At 46.6% G+C, this 20,094-nt stretch overlaps 1 protein-coding gene across 6 annotated transcripts in view; it reads right to left on the minus strand.

Annotated features, from left to right (window-relative positions):
* Nucleotides 1–1,675: 1,675 nt before the first annotated feature.
* LOC311209468 (uncharacterized protein) overlaps nucleotides 1,676–20,094 on the minus strand; it is a 191,822-nt gene continuing 173,403 nt past the window's right edge. For all 6 annotated transcript variants that reach the window (XM_084286820.1, XM_084286821.1, XM_084286822.1 and 3 more), the window contains 2 exons: nucleotides 4,926–5,087; nucleotides 1,676–1,801 (listed from right to left, as the gene is read on the minus strand). In XM_084286820.1, coding sequence (XP_084142946.1) covers nucleotides 1,706–1,801; nucleotides 4,926–5,087 — 258 coding nt within the window. In that variant the 3' untranslated portion in view covers nucleotides 1,676–1,705. The remainder of the gene's footprint in view (nucleotides 1,802–4,925; nucleotides 5,088–20,094) is intronic.

Genomic DNA, 20,094 nt, shown 5'->3' on the forward strand with positions numbered 1-20,094 from the left:
GAGACTCCAACTCAGGTCCCCTGCAGGCCAGTCAGCCCCCAAAGCTGGATTCCCAAAAGGACCACAGGACTTGGAGACCCTCACACCCTAAGGTCCTCACCATAACACCCAAACCCTGCTGAGGTGGGGAGCACTGCTGAAATAATCTCCTGGAGAAGCCAGGCAGGCCAGGTACCTGTGATGAGCAGGTGGGCAGCACCTGCCCCCAGCTGTGGCCCCTTGCTGGTCCATCAGCTCACCACAAGCACCAGCTGGGTGGTTGCTGGCATGGAGGCCACTGCCCCACCTTTGCTTGCCCAAATGTCACCTGCAGGTCAAGTCACTGCTCTTCTGGAAGAGAGAAGGCAGGGCAGGGCAGGGGAGGGGAAGCATCTGGGGGAACAGACAAGGCTGAATGCTGCTGTGAGCCTGCTGTGGGATGGTGATGCAGCACAGCAGTTTCTGCCTTATGTTGCCAGGGAAAATATCACTTTTCAGGCTTGGGGGACACAGGTCTTCTGCTACAGGATCTTACAATTTAACACTTGGCCAGCAGATCTGGATTTGGTTCATGGACTACTGCTATTGCTTTTTAAATATGAAAGCAACAATGGGTTCTCCTTTCCAAGAGTTTATCATAAGCCCAACTGCAGAGTGAGGGCCATTTAAACTGTCTTCTGGTTTGTTGACTTGTGTGTTTTCTTCTGCAAAAGGTAAGCCCTTTCCCAGTTAGTAGGATAAAGCAAAGTACTTGCTTAAATTCTGATGCCCCTGTGCATGGAGGTGTTATAAAAACTAGAGGACATGTGACACAGACCAAGTGGATATGGATAATGTAAATAAAACTGAGACCTCATGCTGCTATTGCCTTCTTTCTTGGAGTTGCTCTGCTTTCTTATGCCCAGCCATTGTCCGCCCCTCTGCGGGTGCTGGACAGAAGGTCTGGGTTTGGGCTGCCTGGCCCGACAGCACTGCATATGAGACCTCCCCAGGTGAGACCCAACAGAGTGCTACTGCCTGGCCCCTGGGGCAGCCAGAGCTGTGGGCAGCAGTGGCTACACTCACCTCACCTCCTTTCTCAGATCTGGGATGAAAAGCAGGGCTAAACATTTCTGCTGCTAAGTTTCACTGTCATTGCTGGTCCGTGACCCAGAGGCAGACTGCTGTTCACAAGGCATGGCTGAGCACTTGGAGGCTGTCAGCATCCACCAGTGCAGCTACGTATGGCATCAGCCACCTCTCCTGGCACTGTATCTGCACCCAAGCAACACAGAAATGCTGTCCGCTTGTGCCTGACTCTGCCAAGGTCTTTGTCACCTGCATTCCCACTGCTTGCCATTGGAAATCTGCCTCACTGGTGGTGGGGGCTTGGCCCAAGAGCTGATGGAGCTTTCGCTTAACAAAGGACCACGGTATCGGGCCACGCTGCCCTCCATCTGTGCACACATTGTGCTGTCTGGGACAAGGACAGGGTTTTCTCACCGCTGCCCAGCAAAGATGCTGAAGTGGCTTTTTTTCCCCTCTTACTTTGATTTCGTGGCACACAGATTGCTTTTTCCCAAAACTGCAAGCAAAAGATACAGTAATGTAAAAAATGTGGAACCTTTTCTCACTCCTTTTTTCCCCCAAACAGTCTAGAGGGATTTTTTTGAGTTCACAGGAGAGGAATTAGGCCCAATTTCCTTGTAAATAAAATGCTGTATTGAAGACGTATTTGTATCTCCAGTCACAAGTAGCACATGAGCAGTAGGATCACAGGGTTGATGCAGTATGGAATCCCATTTCTAAACAGAAGAGTAGCATCCAGCAGAGTTGTTGAAGCCTGGAGAAAAACAAACAAAGCATTAAGGTGGAATCAAGCAAGTTAACACAAAGCAAGAATACAAGAGCAATAACAAAAATAGTGAATTGCTTTACAAATGTCCAAACTTGGGAAACTGTTTAAACATCATTATTTCTTTTTAGTCAATCGTTCACAGAAAGTGTTAACTGCTGTTTTTTGATGTCCATGTCAACTAGATTACATCTTAGATGGCAGCTGTGCTAATTCATCTGTGTCAGGAGCCTGTCTGCTGAGATGATAGCAAGCTTCTTTCAGAATTTCTACAGCTGTGCTAGTCTGACAGGAACCTCACCAGAAGTCCTCCAAAAGGGAGAAGAGAAGGAACTACCAGAGTTTTGTAGCCTTAAAAAAAAAGCCAACAGAAATCTCTACCAACTAACTTCAAACACTTAAGAATTCATGGAGTTATTTTCCACAATATATTTACAAAGTCTCTGGATGTTATACTAACGTGAGTGTGCCCTCCCAGCATACCAGGACACTTTTTGAAAGCTTAAGATCCTTTTATAGTTCTAATTGTCTCCAAAACACAATATCCACTTCATATAGGTTTGACCTTATTTTTTGACCACAGCATGTTTATTTAGTAGAGGACCACGCACAATACATTTCAGATGGCTTTGCCTCATTTTGGCAAATTAGTAGAAGGAGGAAGCATGCAAGTTATCCATAAGCTGCCAATTACAGAAAGTTACCTGAAAACTACTGGGCTTTTAGAAATGCCCGCTTCCCACTGTCGGTAGGAGTGCAGGAGCTGCTGGCCTCTGGTAGTGTCTTTATAAACCTTGCAGATCTGAAACCCCTCCTATAAATTTACCTTGTGACCTGAGGTTAACCACACACTTGAAACACCGTTTCAGGAATCTGATGCTCCTGTTTCAGTGGCCTCCAGAACAGGGTGGGTTTCTGCAGATTAACGGAAGGCTGCTTAAGCTCTGCAAGGTGCCAAAATCAAAGTAATAATGAAACGGAGCATTTGCAGACTTCGTATTGCTGGGCATAATTCAAGTGCTTACCAGTCAGGGGGTAGATGATACACTGATAGCATTTATGACTGCTAACTGAACCAGCGCCGAGAATAACTGTAGCCTAAAGACTGGAAGCGAAATAGCTGCAAGGCCTGCAGTTGGGTACATGAGAAGTGACCCATCTTTTTAGCATCTTAATATGTTATACTGGGGAGCAAAAGTTGATATTTGAATTGTCTGGCTCTCATTTGCCCCTGCTAGGTCCCCCATTTCTCCCCACTGAATTTGCAGAGGACATGCTGAATCAGCCAGCTGAGGATGAAGACTTCCCTGGGAGGGCAGACCAGTGCTTGGCCCCGTGTGGCCACCAGCACTCCAGGCAGTGACAGTGATTTGGGCTGTGTCTGCCATGCTCACAAAGAGGCATCTGAATTTTTAGTGTGTTTTCCCAGTGGTGTGATGTTGGGCCATGTTCTCTTTTGTGTATGTTGCACTGATGAAGAATCTCAGTTCTGTCATATGGCCATCTCCCTTTCCACTTCTATAAAAGATAGCAGGGCTAACACCTTTAAATGCTATCCAGCATTAAAAAGTTAGGCTATGAAAGGGAAGAGGAAGGGTTGGGTTAGGTCTGGCAGCTTTGACAAGCCTTGAAGCAGATGCTTTTTCTATCTTCTGTCCCTAATACTGCTCCAAAACAACTGCATAGGAGAAAGCAGGTGCTAGTGAGAGTGGGACTATCCCATCTGTAGGAAATCTCCGTCTGTTTTATATCCAAACTGCAGACATTCATCAGATTTCCCATCACTGCTTTGCCATTTACTTGCCCAGTGCTATGGAGGAGTGAACTCTAACGTGAATCTTTGCCTTGTAACACGGTGTAGGTGAATACAGCACCGTGTAGCTGTTAATGAGAGCACGTGTGATACTGCCCGTCAGCAGGCTGCCTGTGGAAATGAGACGTGTGTAATCACCAGAGAGGCATTCTACACATTCAGTCATAAATAATTAAGACTAACCTGCCTTCTCCAGCCCACTGAAAGAAGATAATGTCATTTGGCTCAGGTTTGGAGAGGTTTCATTTCCCTTTGGTACAGCTTCAAAAAGCCTTATAAATACACGGCACTGAAACAATCACCTGAGGATAACTGCAGCAAACAAACGGGTTCTTACACCTGAGCCTCCCGGGCAGGGACTGCAATTAGTATCATGATCTGTGTGACAAAATATTATATACTAACAAATAGCGATTGCTTTCTGGGAAGGATGTGGATCAGGAGACAAAAGGAAAGGATGAATGAACTGAATCCTTTAACCGTTCAGAGAGGCAGTGGGAAGATAAGCACAGAAACACATTTAGGATGCAGTCCTCCAGGGAGGGTGTAATGGGTTTGTTAGCAGGAACGCACTCCCATACAGCATGCTCCTGAAACCATTCAAAACTGGGTGCAACGGCATCTTTCAGTGCACAATTGTCTCCTGCAGCCACAGACTCCTGATACACGATTCCCAGTTCTAGCATGTCAGGAAAACATTTCTGAGCACACACCAGCATTTTTGAGCACGCATCTGTTACATGCTCCTGAAGCACTGGTATTCTTCTAACATAACACAGGCATTTGTGAACATTTTTCCACAGCACAAGTGGGAAATGTGACCTTTTCGGGTACACGTGCTCCACCATGCTGCACCCAGTCAAGAAATTCTAGTTATCCCAAGATACTGCTGTAACAGTTTGAAATGTAGTATTTTTGTAGATAACTATTTTTCTTTGCTTTCTTGTCCATGTTTATTTGCATATGCTGAACTCTCAACAAATTTACTTTTTTTGCTTTTTCCAATCATCTGTTCACAGCCATTTCTTGACTACAGTTTGTACAGCTTTATATGCATACAAGGCTATAAAGCATTCACTGTTAACCTTACGATGAAAGGCAATAGCAAACATTTTATTGCAGATATTAATATGAAATTATTTTTGTCTTTTGGTAAACTACAAAACTTTGTTCTTGTGCAGGTGCTTTCCCTGACTAATAAATAATAGACAGATATCACACGGATGTGTGGCCTTATTGAAAGTCCACTACTGTGACTTGTAAGAGTGGAGTGGAGCAAACAAAATAGCTGATGTTTACCTGGATTCCTGAGATGAGGACGATGCCTGGTTTGGCTGCACAGCTGCAGTTCACATGTTTATTTCTGCTTATTTCCTCCTGCTTCCGCTTTTTGTTTCTCTTTCCTTCTCCTATTTTCTGTCTCTCTATGCTTCTCGTTTCAAGTCTTGTTTTGGGCAGGTGCTATGTGTGAAGGAGAGACAGCCTAATAGCAGGACTACATATTTGTCAATCATACACTCTTTCACTGAGCAGAACAACTGAAATATTAGAAACAAATTAATGATAACATTCACTGTTAGATCTCAAAGCTGGGGCTGTAATTATTGTTTCGTTGACTGAAAACCTAAAAAGCAGTAAAGGACAAAGTGATTTGACCTACACTTAATGCAGAGGATCAGTGGTAGAAATTTGAGTGCGGTGCTCAATGCATTGATGATTGTAGCTACCCTACAGCCCACTCTGACCCAAGACTGCTATTTACAATTTAAATACTGCTTAAAATGTCTCCCAGAAGTGTCAGTTTTGATGTAGTCACTTATTTTCAGGTGCTATGAATACACTCCTTGCTATCTTGGCGGCAGAAATTCAGCCTTGAGCTGCACCCACCAGCTACACTTCCTCTCAGTCATTCCTGCTTCTTCCTCATTCCACACAGTGCCTTGCATGTGCTCTTTCAGGAGCTCATCTCTGGCACTTTCCTACTTTCGCTCATTCCCTAGTATGTACAAATCTTGCTTATCCAAATATTCTTGTGTCTGCTTGTCCTGGTATTTTTGGTCTCTGCTAGCACGACCCTTTCCCTAGGGTTGATTTTTTCACAGTCAAGCTGAGCCCCATTCTGTGCTGCGCAAATTGCAACTACTTAAAGGATGAAAATGAAAAACACTTGTGCATGTGTTTTAAGGCTAAATTGCTGCAAAGTCCTCCAATAGCACTGTAGCAGCTGAGAATCCCCAGAAGAGACAGTACAGTCTAAAATCATGTGAAGTATTTACTCTTGAGGGGAGATCCACCACATACTAAGCAAATTTGGAAATGGTTTTCCTTTCTCTCTTTCTGTTTTCATTTTTTCTTTCCTTTACAGTTGTCTAACACCAGGATGGTGTCTCTTCATCAACAAATGCAGAGCAATGTATACAGGTATATACATGTATATATGTATATATAAAATAAAAGGAAGAGAGTCTATGCTGAGTTTTCAAGCTTCTTCACCTCCTTGTCTGTTTGAGATGCTGGTCCTGGTGTGGGATAAGCTGCCTCCTGGAGCACCTGCTTGCTATCATTTACTATTTCAGACTGGGCACTTCATCTGTAGGGAGCTCCACCACATCTACCCAAAGCAGCTGAAATCCTAGCAAAGATTCAAATTAGACTCTTCTTACAGCTTTTGTCAGTAACTAGCAGGATTCAAATCAAACAAAACCTGTTTTAATCCTTGCAAGGTATGAATTTTAACCAGACACCTCACTAGCAACAAGGGAAATACTTTTTTTCGTGAAATCTACACACACCCCTGCTTCCACAGTTTAGCGTAATCTGAAGCAAGTTCATTCATTCGCTTTTGTCCTCACAGCCTTAGTGTAGAAAGAAAAAAAGTGTTCTACAGTCTGATGAAGGAGGGTGTTAAGGGGAAAATGAAGCTTGTGTGCTTTGTTCTGAAATAAATAATTAGGAGTTTTCTGAAAACCCACTTATGAGAACAGTAGTAGCCTGAGAGCCAAGAGAGAGATACTATAAAGGGTGTCAGTCCACAGCCTAGAAATAATCTGTGACTCAAAAATAATTTGGTATGAGATTATTTTAATTTTGCTAAGTGTTCATTATTGGATTAGCATATTTATCCACTTCATATACACAGAAAATGTGCTTAAAGGAGTTGTGGAGCTGCTGTTACAAGACCCCCCCCCCCCCAATCCAACCAGAAACACTCTCCAAACCAAACCCTTTCTCTCCCTGTTCAGCCAAACACTGCTTATTTTTAGGCTTCTCTATTCACTTTTTTTTAATACGTAGGCTTTCATTGGAGATCACAGACTTGAATTTCAAATCTTGGATGCATCTGGGGAAGAGAAGAGAAAAAAAAACGGCAAACACAGAGGGGCTGGCAGTTTGGGTGGTATTAAAAAAAAAAAAAAAAAGTATTCAGGCAGAGTGTAGTGAGAATAGTGGTTTGAAAATACAACCCTAAAGGAAGAGTCTCTAGAGAAACAATGGGAAAGGAATAAATAAAAAGAAAGTTATAAATTCATCTATTTGCTCTTCCCTGACCCTTGCTTTTACTCCTCTTCACAGCAACTACCCTGGGAAAGGCACAATGCCTTCCCCTGTCACAATATTGAGAAAAATTGAAATGAGGAAGAAAGACCACCAGATGCTTTATTGTCTTAGGCGTTTCCACATAATTAGCTGGGAATAAAGGTCCTCTGCATGGTTTCATTGCGCTGAATGAACTTGGATATTGCTACACAGTAGTGTGTTTTATGATTCATCCTCTGTTATCCAGTGGCTTTTTGAAAACTGCCAGCTACTTTATCACTGACGGCCAAGCCCGGGCCTACAACTTAAAATGCAGCAATGCAAAGTTAACTGTGCATGACAGATGTCCATGAAATTGTTTAACACATGCACATGCACATACCACACACACACAAACACACACGCACACAAAGCTGTCTCTCACCCCCTGCTCTCTCTGCAGCTCTCACTGCAAGGTCAATGTCACTCCTAAATGCGAGTATGAGCGGTTACCGCAGAATATACAGTGGGTGCCCAGCGGAGAAGGCAGGCTCCCTCCCACTAGGCCTGTGCCATCCAGCCCCAGCTGCTTCTCCATGCTCCCCTCCCTTCCATGGCATTCCTGCCGACAAGAAATGTGAGGGGAGGGCCCAGGATTTTTAAGTTGTCCTCAAATTATCAGAGCCTGCAAGGCTTTGCATTAGCAGCAGTACTTCCACAGGAGAAATGCAAGGGGAATAACCTTCTTCCTTAACACCTTACGCCCATTTCCCACTGATTTCCTTGGCAGAGGTTCAGGCCATGTTCCTCCTCCGAGGCCAGCCCTGGACCATGTCAGCATGGTTGTGCCCTGTATGAAGTGGCCCAGAAGAAGCAGGCCAGGGCAGGAGCGAGCTTTTGGCTGGGGGAAGCGCAGTGCTGCGGGTACAGGGTATTCCCTGTGGGAAGCACAGGTTCACTCCAGCTTCCCGACCCACTTGTCAAGCACCGTGGCGTGAAGCAAGAGAGGGGCAGGCATATCCCTCTCCTTTCTTTGCCTTCCATGAACAGCTCTATTGATTGTGATTGGGTTATTAGCATGGGAAGGTGGTACCCAATGTGAATGGAAGTGACAGCAGCGAGCCAAAAGAAAGGGAACGGTGAATTGGCTCCCCCCAGAAAGAGAGGGGAGCAGTCCCCTGACCCTGCTTGGACTTACTTTGTATTCTGCAATGGACAAGCCCCTTCCCCAAGGTCTCCTGGCTGCTCCAGCAGGCGGGCTGGAAACCCTGAGAAACCCTGCAAGTGCTCAGCAAATGGAGGGGACGCAACACAGGATCAATCTGTCAGATCACAAAAACCACCCATGACAAATGAAATGTGCAAAGAGAAATCCAGACCCAGGCACGAAACAGAGAGCCTTTTGCTGCCCATTTCCTTACATTGAAACAAACACAAAATTCACTTCTGTTAACTTCACAGTATTTTGCAAGGGAAGTAATAATACCGCTACGGGGGATATCAGGCCAACTTCTCAGCCCTTGGGCAGGCATGCTTCTGTTTTCACAGAGGTGGCCCAACTTATCCTTCTTAGAGATTTGGGTTTGTGCCTAACACTTGGTCAGCAAAATAAATCCAAGCCCAAACTGAAGAGGATACTCACAATTCCTAACAGACCTCAGGGTAAATTCTAATCACAGAATCATCTAGGTTGGAAGAGACCTCCAAGATCACCTAGTCCAACCAATGACCTAACACTAACCAATCCTCCACTAAACCACATCACTAAGCTCTACATCTAAACATCTTTTAAAGACTTCCAGGGATGGTGACTCAAACACTTCCCTGGGCAGCCCATTCCAATGCCTAACAACCCTTTTGGTAAAGAAGTTCTTCCTAAGATCCAACCTAAACCTCCCCTGGCGCAACCTTAGCCCATTCCCCCTCATCCTGTCACCAGGCATGTGGAAGAACAGACCAACCCCCAACTCGCTACAGCCTCCTTTAAGGTACCTGTAGAGAGCAATAAGGTCGCCCCTGAGCCTCCTTTTCTCCAGGCTGAACAAGCCCAGCTCCCTCAGCCGCTTCTTGTAGGACTTGTTCTCCAGACCCCTCACCAGCTTCGTCGCCCTTCTCTGGACCCGCTCAAGCACCTCGATGTCCTTCTTGTAGCAAGGGGCCCAAAACTGAACACAGTACTCGAGGTGCGACCTCACCAGAGCTGAGTACAGGGGGACGATCACCTCCCTAGCCCTGCTGGTCACGCTGTTCCTGATACAAGCCAGGATGCCGTTGGCCTTCTTGGCCACCTGAGCACACTGCTGGCTCATATTCAGCCGACTATCCACCATCACTCCCAGGTCCTTCTCTGCCAGGCAGCTCTCCAACCACTCCTCTCCCAGCCTGTAGCTCTGCTTGGGGTTATTGCATCCCAGGTGGAGGACCCGGCACTTGGCCTTGTTAAACTTCATGCAGTTGACCTCAGCCCATCGGTCCAGCCTATCCAGATCCTCCTGCAGAGCCTTCCTACCCTTGAGCAGATCGACACACGCACCTAACTTGGTGTCATCTGCAAACTTACTGAGGGTGCACTCGATGCCCTCGTCCAGATCATCGATGAAGATATTAAAGAGAACTGGCCCCAGTACTGAGCCCTGGGGGACTCCACTAGTGACTGGCTTCCAGCTGGTCTAGAAGACATTTCAGGGTGGAAATGAACCTGCAGACAGGTGTCACTGATATGAATTTGCCCATGAGATTTATTTTTTTTAACAGGTATTTTTCGCCCCTCTGACACCCACTCAGATCTCAGGTCTGTTTTTAATCCCATCTTGCATGCCTGGGGCCGAGCAGAGCTGCTGTGACACAAGAGCATATAGGTGCCCTAGAGATGTTGAGAGAATGCTGTGCTCTGGTGCTGTCCCAGGGAGCAAGCTGCACGACTCCTCATTGTGGCTCCTGCTCCTTGGGGCGAGCGGCCGCAGCCCAGCGGGACACTGAGTAAGCGCTGCGGGATGCTGTGTGTGTTGCCGTAGGGAGGTGTGCCTGCCTGCCTGTGTGTGCATGTGGCTGGTGGGTGGCCCGCTCAACATTTCGGTGGATGTTTCATTCCCACCCCTTTTACTACGACCCTGGTCAGGCCACTTTTATGCCAGTGACAGCTTCATGAAGCACAAAACATGGAGCAATACATGGCATGAAATTGGCAACAAAGCCGAGCAAAAGAAGGAACAATTCTCTGGCAGGATGTGATCACAATATGGCTGATTGGATCTGGAAGCAGATGCCAGCAGTGGGTATTGTCCCAGTGACTGAAAAGACATGACCCCCAAGGTACAGAAGACAACGAGGCCCTCCTTATGAACCACAGGGGGAGGGGAGAGGAGGTGAAACCAATGAATAAATCAGGCAGTGGAATCAGGGGAGAAAAGAAAATGCTAAAGAGGACTTTTATGGGGAGCAGGGCAGCTCAATGCACTATAGCCCTACCTCCCCAGCTAGCTGAACACTTTCTCAGACAATGGCTTTTTAACAGATGGGAGCCCTGCTGAAAGGGGCCAAGTTTTGTGTGGTTGAGAATCCCTGTTTGTTTAGTCTGCTGCTTGGGCAGGTGTCTGCAGAAAGGCAATCCAGCAGGTTAAGTGTCTCAATGGCCATTTAATACAGGCAAGCCAGCGTATCGAGGAGGACTGGTTTCACTGGCAAGGGATGGACCTCGCTAGACTGGTGTGTGAAACCCTGGGGATAGAGAGGAAAAAAAAAAAAAAAAAAAAAGACCTCTTTTTCCTTTTCTTTTAAGGATAGATTTTCTTGTGCTGAGGCAATTGGGCCCCAGCAATAAACCCTGATGGTAAGGCTGCTTCATTTCACAGACACCGACAGGGCATGAAACAGCACAGCTTGCCAGGTCACAACTCTGTGCTCCTACAGGCGTTCAGTCTTTCCCTCCTCTCCAACAATACATTTGAAAATCCAGCTGCTCACACTGCATTTTTCTGAATGGGCTTCCTTATCTATTTCTGAATTTACCAAAGGTCCTCGAAATTTATCTCACATAGCTCCAGACCTCAGCAATGGGGAATTCTCTGCCACAGAGATACTGCTGTTCCAGTCAATTACAGAGGTGTGTGGTGTGTGCATGGTGCCGAGAGAGGCCACACCGCATGAGGCAGCCCACAGCAGCAGGCATGGCTTTGTCCTGCATGCTGAGAGGTGGAACTGATGGCACAACACAGGGCTGTGCCCACCACAGGCAGCAAGAAAGCTCTCCTGGCCCACTGGCAGCCTCTGGTGATGCCAGCCCCTGAGACTTCCATGGAGGAAACTGCCCTCTTTGTGCAACCCCCTTGTGTTCACTCAATGGCAGCCACAATGGGGCAATTTGCCAGGTTATAACAAGACGGCCTGTTCCAAGAACATGAAGCAAGGAGAGTGGGAAAGGGAAGAAAAATGCAGGCAGCATCACTCCTTTCAGTCATATTGCTCATAAGACATTGCTCCCTTTCTAGCAGGGCAGGTCTCTGGAGGATAAACAGGTGTCACTAGTTTTAGGGGCTGGATATAGCATCATGGAAGCATTGCTAACCCAGTGCCCTACTACCCCAGGGCTCCCTCTCCTACACGTCCAGGTCTGTTTTGAAAACGGTGGTGAAAGCTTCTTTCCTACAAAGACTGCGTTGCTGCATGGCTACTGAGCCCACCCACGAGAGATGTGCCAGAACATTTCAAAGCAATACTCACTGTACGGAGAGCTTTGTCTCCTCCTTTCTACTTTCTTTTCAAAAAAAAGCCAAACCTTTCTCCAGCTGGATTGGGTTAAACACTACAAAATACTAACCTCCACAGACAGCTACATATGCAATTAAATCTTTGTTACCTATTTTCTGGCATCAAAAACTGGGGTCTTCAACTAGCAGCCTAGGCACAAAGGTCTTTCTAGTTAATTTCCAACCTGTAAAGCCCCTTATTTGAATATTTTTGATACAAATTTAAGCATTTTTTTTCAAAGCACCTAACGACAATGCTAATGCTTTTTCTGAATTTTCCCCTTCCCATTTAGTTATCTTTGTACTATTCATTTTAGAGGCTTAGAGTAGAGTTTATACAGCATTAGTATTCATAGGCACATGCTAATTTACTCTCATGTTTGGATATGTAAGTGGTTTTCTTCAGATTGAAACAGAGGGGATTAGATCTAGATCACTTGCTCTGAAGAAAAGTTGTAACACACCTCAACTTTCTTTTCTTTGCAACGTAGAATCAATTACTAAAACTAAACTTCGTATTCCTCCTGCCAAAAGAAAAATAAAATTAATTTGCCGCAGTTGTGCAAAAAGAAAAACTAATGTACCCCAGCTGGAGAGAATCATGTAGCCTGCAACCTCTCCCTCTGCCTTCCTCCCGCTCTGCACGGAGCAGTGCCACCGCCAGCGGTCCCTTCCTCGGCCCCGTGTACCCACTCTGACCCCAGAGACCAGGGCGAGAGAGAGCCTTCGCCCAGCAGAGGGCAGGGATGTGCCTGCCCCAGGCAGCCCCGGCGGCCACAGCCAGGGGAGCAGAGGGTGCTGGAGGCCAGCACATCCCTTCCCTGGCTTTAGCAGACATAGAAATGTGCTTAAACCTACACACGCGGCTGAGAGACACTCGTGCAAAAGCACTTTTGGAGTGTTCAAAAGCGTATTCACCATATGGTTGGAGAGCAGCCATACTGTGTCTCTGACCATTTTCACTTTATAACTCAGATTTTAAATGTTATTATTCTTAAGTGTATTAACATCTCAAAGTCAGCTTGAATTCCCATTGCTTTTTCCTGTATTTTCTTTTTGGAAGCAGACCTACCTCCCCAAAAACCAGTTACAGGGTGAATTAGATTTGGAATATGTAACGCTGTGACACAGTAATGAAGTCAGACAGGGTACGAGCAGCCCTCAGCTGTGCTCTCAGGCCACAGAGACTATGAGCCCACCCCTCGGCAAACTCTGCATGCCTTCTGTCCCATCCCGTAGCACCATGACAGCCCGCAGGCATGTCCACACAGCATTCATCTTGTGTTTCTTTTTGATGCCCAGTACTACTGCCAGCTCTGCTTTGCCACAGTGGGAAGTGAGCAAAATGTGTAGCCTGGCACCGCAGTGCTACACGGGAAGGTGCTCGGCCCCAAGGTGCATCTTGAGCGCTGCCAAGGATGTGCCCTCCAGCCATTGGGCAAGGCATGGGGAGGAAAAGGCTTCCCTGCAGGCACCTTTTTATCCAGAGCAGCGCAGGTAACTGAGCACCAGTAGAAAAATGTCAGTACCTTAAAAATGTAAAAAGAAACTACTCATTTGCTTAGGGGGATGTATCAAAGACATTCAGTAGTGTTCATTACCTGATGACGTACCTCGGGTCTAGTGTGATTTTTAATGGCTATTTTATATTTTTCCCTAACTATGCCACTAGCGAGCATTGACAGGAGCCAGACAAGTACACAGAAACGACCTGGGTGTACTAATTTTGCACAAAATCAACCAAAGAAACTAACAGCTTCACTGAACATGTGGGACAACCACGTCCTGAGCACTGAGGCCTGGCGCAGTCCAGCATTGTGGCCATATCACAACCAGGGCACTAGGCGGAGGAAGGATATGGGCAAGCAGCTGTCCAGCCAAGCAAGCTGCTACAGCTTTCCCCTAGCACCCTTCTGGCCCTCATCGGCCAGCAGTGTCCCAGAAGACGCCCTGGCATAGCTCCGGAGGGTGAGCGTACCTATCCTGGGATGGCTTGCAACAAGCTGGGCGCAGGCATCTCCCTGCCCTGCCAGCTGAGCGCATTCAGAAGCCAAGCTGCAATCTGTCCCTTGCCACTGGCCTCTCTGCCTGTGAATGTTCCAGGGCATGTTTAATTGTGTCCTCTTGTATAACTCTGAGATTCACCCTCCCTTGGGAGGTGAAATTACAGCTGTTGCTTAGTGTCAAACTTTAAAACATTGCCCTGCTAGAACTTAAATGTTCCACAGCAGCTTGCTGTACAATCTACTGTGTAATCCACACAGAAGGGAATACAAAGTCTGTCATTCCTGAGAGAGGGCAATGACAACCACCCACTCTCATGGTTTTCGTCATTTTCAAATATCTCTACTTGCTTTTCCCAGGTACTGAAATAGTTCTGATTCAGCCCTGTATACATCTGAAGTACGTTCCTGTTGACTTTGGCTGTAGAAATTACAGCACGGAGATACTACCATAAGCATTCCATCTTAAGAGTCCAGAAGGCAAAGAAAAAGTAAGCACCTACCTGTGGTGCTTTTAATTGAGTCTCTGCACCAGGCAGAGGCAGCAGCCCTGTTGGAGGCAGGATGGCAACACAGCTCGCTATTGCACCACTTCCCTGCTCTACCTACAAGAGCAATGTAATGCCTTCTGCAGTTGTGTGCCTTGCCAATCTGTGTTTTTACTTTGTGTTCACCCCTGAGTCCTAATGAAATCTGATTTGTTATGGACTATGTAAAATGTACTTTTCACTAGATCTGCTCAGGTTGATGCTTCACACAGTATTTGGGCATCCAACACAGAAAAGCTGCCTTGGAACAGACAAGAACAGGTGAGTGCAGACAGGAACCTGGCCACAGCGATGGACCTGCTCCTTCCCAGGTTCCTCTCCAACAGCTTAATTTTCCTGCAGCCAGCGAAGCCCACTCACAGGAAAAAACTGGCTGACACAGCCACTCTTGTTTAGCTAAAAAAAGGTCCTGGCTGGCCTAAAATAAGGCATACAGAAGGTCACACTGTGTAAAAGAAGAAAGAAAACAAGTGCCATTTAGTGATAGTGCCATCAGAACCTGCAGTTCTGCCAGCTCTCAACACTTCACTCTGAACCTCACAAAATACTCCCATTTTCTTTAAGTTTTGTTCCTGCAGAGGCTAGATTGCCTGAATGCCTCTGGCTTTCAGTGGAATAATAAAGCAAAGCATTGCAATTCTTTGTACAGCACAAGGATGCTCAACATCACCCCGGCACAGTTACTGCTTCAAAACCAAAAAGCTGGGGAGTCCCCCCTCTACACATCCCCATTTGGGATTTCTGAAAAGCTTGCCATTTGCACAGCAGCTTCACACCAGCTGGGTCTCCACTCATGCAAGGCTCAAGCTGCACATGTTACATACAGGCTAAAGCAGGGCTCACCTGTCTTGCCCCTCTGCAGGGACTCAGGAGGGCATTTCCACTCATGAAACCTCTCAGGGGCAGGGACCCGTGGGCACAGCACGTGCCTGGGGCTGACCTGCTTGGCTCTAGATATTCTCCTCAGACACCTGGGGTTTGATGTGCCCAGGGAGAAATGTTTGCTGAGGGCTGCTGAAAGCACAGAACAGACAGAACATGTTGTCCATTTGTAAACTGGCTTCCACGGGCAGAGCGTTTGACAGATTGGGGCTTCCAACGCTGCTTGTTTAGCAAGGAATGCTCTCTTAATTTCTTTTTGTTGTGCATGAGATTTAGTGCAGATCCTTTAATTTAAATGTCAGAATGTGAGTGGTAATTTATTTCCATAAAATGAAAAGCAATAAAGTCAAATATATTAAGCTCTGGCTGTGAGAGCTGAGATTCTACAATTTATAATTGTAAAAAAACCACACCACCACCAACAACAAAAAAACACAAACGGCAAAAAACTACACCACAAAGGATGAGTTATTGTCACTCACTTAAGCATTTGATTCAGAGCTGGTGAAAGCAGCCATAAGAGAAAAAGAATAAAAGAGAAAGAAAAGAAAACAGGAAAAGCCAAAGCATGTGGGACATTGAGAGGTCCTCAGGGCAGCACCACCAGCTGACATATCTGTGCCTCCATTGCTGCTCCCTGAGGCTTACTTTCACCTCTCATTTTCACACCCTGGGTCTGATTCTTGGTTAACCCCAGGTCCCTCCACACAGCCCTGGCTTCTAGGAGCGAAGCCCTGCAGGACACTTCGGTACAAAGCGATCCTTGCATAGGCAAGCACTGGTGAAGCACCGCTGCCAACCAGCAAACTGCAGGATTCAGACCTTTTCCGTAATTGCTTTTTACCTTTCCAACTGCCACCAGTAACGAAGACCCCAAAAGCTCCTAATTTTGACAGTGCTTTCAAATTGACACTTGCAATGACTCACCTCATGCAGATGAGAGACACAGGTGAAGAAGCACTGTTGGGTCTGGGGCGCTGCAGCCACCGTCCCATGTGGGGAGCTGTGGTGCCCCCTGAACTCTGCATCACACAGCCTTGGGGTGTTAGAAAACAGAGTGACTACATTTAAAATCATGACAAAGGGACACATGCAATTACCTTGATTTCCACTGAGCCTGTAAGAAACAATGGAAAGTAAAACAACGTCCTTGTGCAGAGGTAGCATTACGTTGGGACTTGAGGGGACCAACTTAAGACTCAGCTTGTCTAGAGACACGTGGGATGATTCCTGACAAATTATCTAGACTTTCCCTGCCTTGCCCTTGTGTGAAGAACAATTTCTTTTCTATTAATCCATAAATGCTGCTGGACCAGAGGTCTGCTTCTGTGTAAAGCAGCAGGTTCAAAACAAGACGAGAGGGAGGTTCCTCCCCTGGCACACTGCGTGTCTGCCGTGGGACACGGAGGGCGCTATAAGCAGGTTCAAAAACCAACAGCACAGAAGTGAGGCAGGAAGATCCCCCCAGGCCCTTCAGTATGGTGACATCCCTGATGTGGGAGGTCTCTGACCAGCAGGTAGCTGTCTGTGGGGCGAATACCACCAGGCACAGCCCCAGCATGTAAGGGAGTCAGACTGTCTTCTCAGTAGCAGTGACCACCTACAGGACCAGCACCTGAGACAGCAGAGACCTGGTCTGCAACACTGCAACACCAGCAATGAAATAACTCTCCACCATGATGTGATAGAGGAATTCAAATGATGATCACCTGAGACAAATCACAAGGACTACATGTATAAGTACAGCCACACCACAAAAACACGTTTCTGAAGGTAGCAGTGGTATTTCAGCTGCCACCTGCACCAGAATTCAGGGATTTGGAGCTTTAATCCCTGCTCTGTCAGTCTAAGCCATCCCTAATATGACCATCTAGTAACAGGGAATATCTAAATTATCCCGGCAAAACCTAGAATTTGGAGGAAGCATGTAGACATTGAAGAGCACATTTCAGTCCTGCTACTTGTCCCTTCAAATGCACTTCAAATCCTCACTACCAGCATTTAACTGACAGAGCAGAGCCTGAACTGAGGACAAAACACCATTCCAAAATTCTGCCACATACTGCAGCAGTTTGAGCGACTGCAGACTAACAGCAGCCACTGAAGCTGAACTAAAGCAACAAACATCTGGTGGCAGTGCAACTTCTGCTGAGCCTCCCCAAGTTTGTGGCTGAGCCTCAATGCCCTGTGATGTGGAGAGGCTGAGGAGCAATATGACCTCTGAGCCTCTTTTGGGGAGCAAAGCCCAGCCCCTCCTGGGTCCTCATGGCTGCTGGGTCTGGTTTGTGCTGGTGCACATAATTATTATTGTTTGGTCCCTGGACACAGCAGAGCCTGCAAAAGCTGCAGTGGCAGCAGGAAGATCACCTGCTTGCAGGAAGGGCTTCCTCAGCAGAAACCAGCTACTGCACTGCTGGAGACCAGCAGGGCACGATCTGCTGCAGCCACAGCATGCCCAAGGGCTCAGAAGGACCAGGAGGACAGGGTGCTGCATTTTGGGACCTACGTGATTTCATCGCTTTCTCCACCTCAAATAGGCTGGAGAGCCTTTGTAGTGGCTCTTCCACCACCGCTTAATGCCATCACTTGCCTGCTTCAGGGAAGCTTGAGGAAATAGTGATTAACAGTATTCACTCCGGACTGGGGCGTACGCACACCCCTCCTTTTAGGTAACCTGTAATGTATTCATTGCCTTATTTTCATACATGCTGATTGAATAGCGATTTATTCCTCCAGTGCTAGGCTGGTCCCCCCATACTAAATGTGAAATCTTTATTCGCACCAACGTCTAAATCATTGTTTTCTGGCGGCACAGATCATGTGGCAGAGATTATTAATAGCTCTGGTCTCTACACCACTTGACACGGCGCTCCAGCTGTCATTCTGCTCCCTGGCTCGTATGATTCTTGCACTGGTGAAGTGCCAGGCCTGGGCCGAGCCCATCAGTCACTGTCACCCAGCACCCAGTGATGAATAGCCCCGCGAGCGCTGTGGCGGGGCCCCGGCTCCTGTTCACACGCGCCTGACTTTTACCAGCTCCAGCCCGCCAGCTGAGGCCAGTCCCAGCCGAGGTGGGCTGCAGCGACCTGGAAAGACCACCCCCCTGCGCCCCGGATTAGTTAAAAATGAAACAAATCCTAATGCGATCATGTCACTAATTATGCATTTAATTCAGTTATAAGGAGCTAATGGCTCCCTCAGTGACAGCTTTCACTGCTAAAAGGCAATTCATTCCTGAAACTGAGAAATCTAATTACACAAAATGCTTCGTCCTAATCCTTTCAAAGAATAATCTTATTTGTAGACATTAACATCCCAGATGCTGCTGCTGTTTGTCCATTATGACAGTGTTTGTCCTGAATAATGTATAAATAGCTCTTTCTGGACAGTTGCATGTCACTAAATCAATACAATTTGCTGCCTTCTGTTACATTAAGTCAGCCTGGGCAAGCTAGAGAAAATTAACCTTTTGTTTCCCACTCAAAAGGGCCTTTGAAATTAGAAACAAGAAAGGGCTGGAGGGCCTATAGGAATCATGAGGTCTATTTTTTTTTTTTTTTTTTAAGCCTACAAAGTGTTCGGCAGAATTGCAGGCTGGTGATAGATATATTGGCAACACATTTCCAGGCAGCAGGAGAAGCACAAAAGGAAAAATTGTGTTCTCCTTTCTCATCTCCTCCTTAAACTTTTCAAGTTTCCTTTACCGAAGCAGCTTAATTACAGTAAATTCTCACCATAGTGTTTTGTTGTCAAGGGAACAGTGCTTCTACTGAGATGGTCCTTGACAGTTGTAGCTCCCACCATGAGCGACAGCAGAAGCATCCCTGCAGTGTTGCCCTCTGCACAAAAAGCCCTTCCAGCAGGTGGAATACCCTAGAGAATAGAAAGTCTTTTTCTCACGTTGTGCACAACTGAGAAGATGAGCTGAAGGCATGCAGCTTCACATAGAAATACCACCAAGTGCAGAGCTGGGTTTCTCTTGTAGCCTGTTTATTGCATGCAGCAAGTAATAGCTGCCTTCATCTACTGCTGTGCAACGGCTTGCACTTAATTTTAGTATCAGGGTTCCAAACTTCCATGTCATGACCTAGTAGTATCCCAAGAGACAATCAGTGGATTTCTCAAAAGCCACTCACCTTTATGAAAGCCTCCAAGATACTTGTTTCTAAGCCATAAACCCTGGCCCTACTGAAACCTCTGCCTTTGCCAGGCATCAAGAGGGCAGCTGAGCAGTGCTCAGGATGGAGAACAGGGCTCTGGTTGAACAGGAACTCACAGCTGTTACCAAACCCATACTCCAACTCACAGTACGGATCAAGGGTACGTACTCAATGTTCCACCATAAAGTCATTAAGAAGTAAAGTTCCTGGAAAAAAAAAAAAAAAAAAAAAAAAACAGCACTAAGGAATTATGCCCAAGCTCCTTACCAAGTAGAAGTGACACCTCCGGCTCTTATTTTTTCCCTGGACTTCTGTGTGTCCATGCAGGGAGCCTCAGAGCAACGCACTGCCTTCTGAAACACCACTGAGGGAACTCAGCAAGCAGAAGGATTGGGGGAAATTATGAAGTAATCTGCTACCCAAAGAGTGCAGAGTACCAAGCAGAAAATGCCAAGGCTCCTAATTGTGATTTCACATTATGTTTGGGTTCCAACTTAGCAGGAAAGCTTTCAAAGGGCCGTCTTCAGGGCACAGAACAGATGAAAAAGGGAAACCAGAACAGAGCTTCACCAGCATAGATGCACGTACCTGTTCCTCAGACACAAGCTTGCACA

This window comes from Netta rufina, assembly GCF_964035555.1.
Source record: "Netta rufina genome assembly, chromosome: 4".
Taxonomy (NCBI): Eukaryota; Metazoa; Chordata; class Aves; order Anseriformes; family Anatidae; genus Netta; species Netta rufina.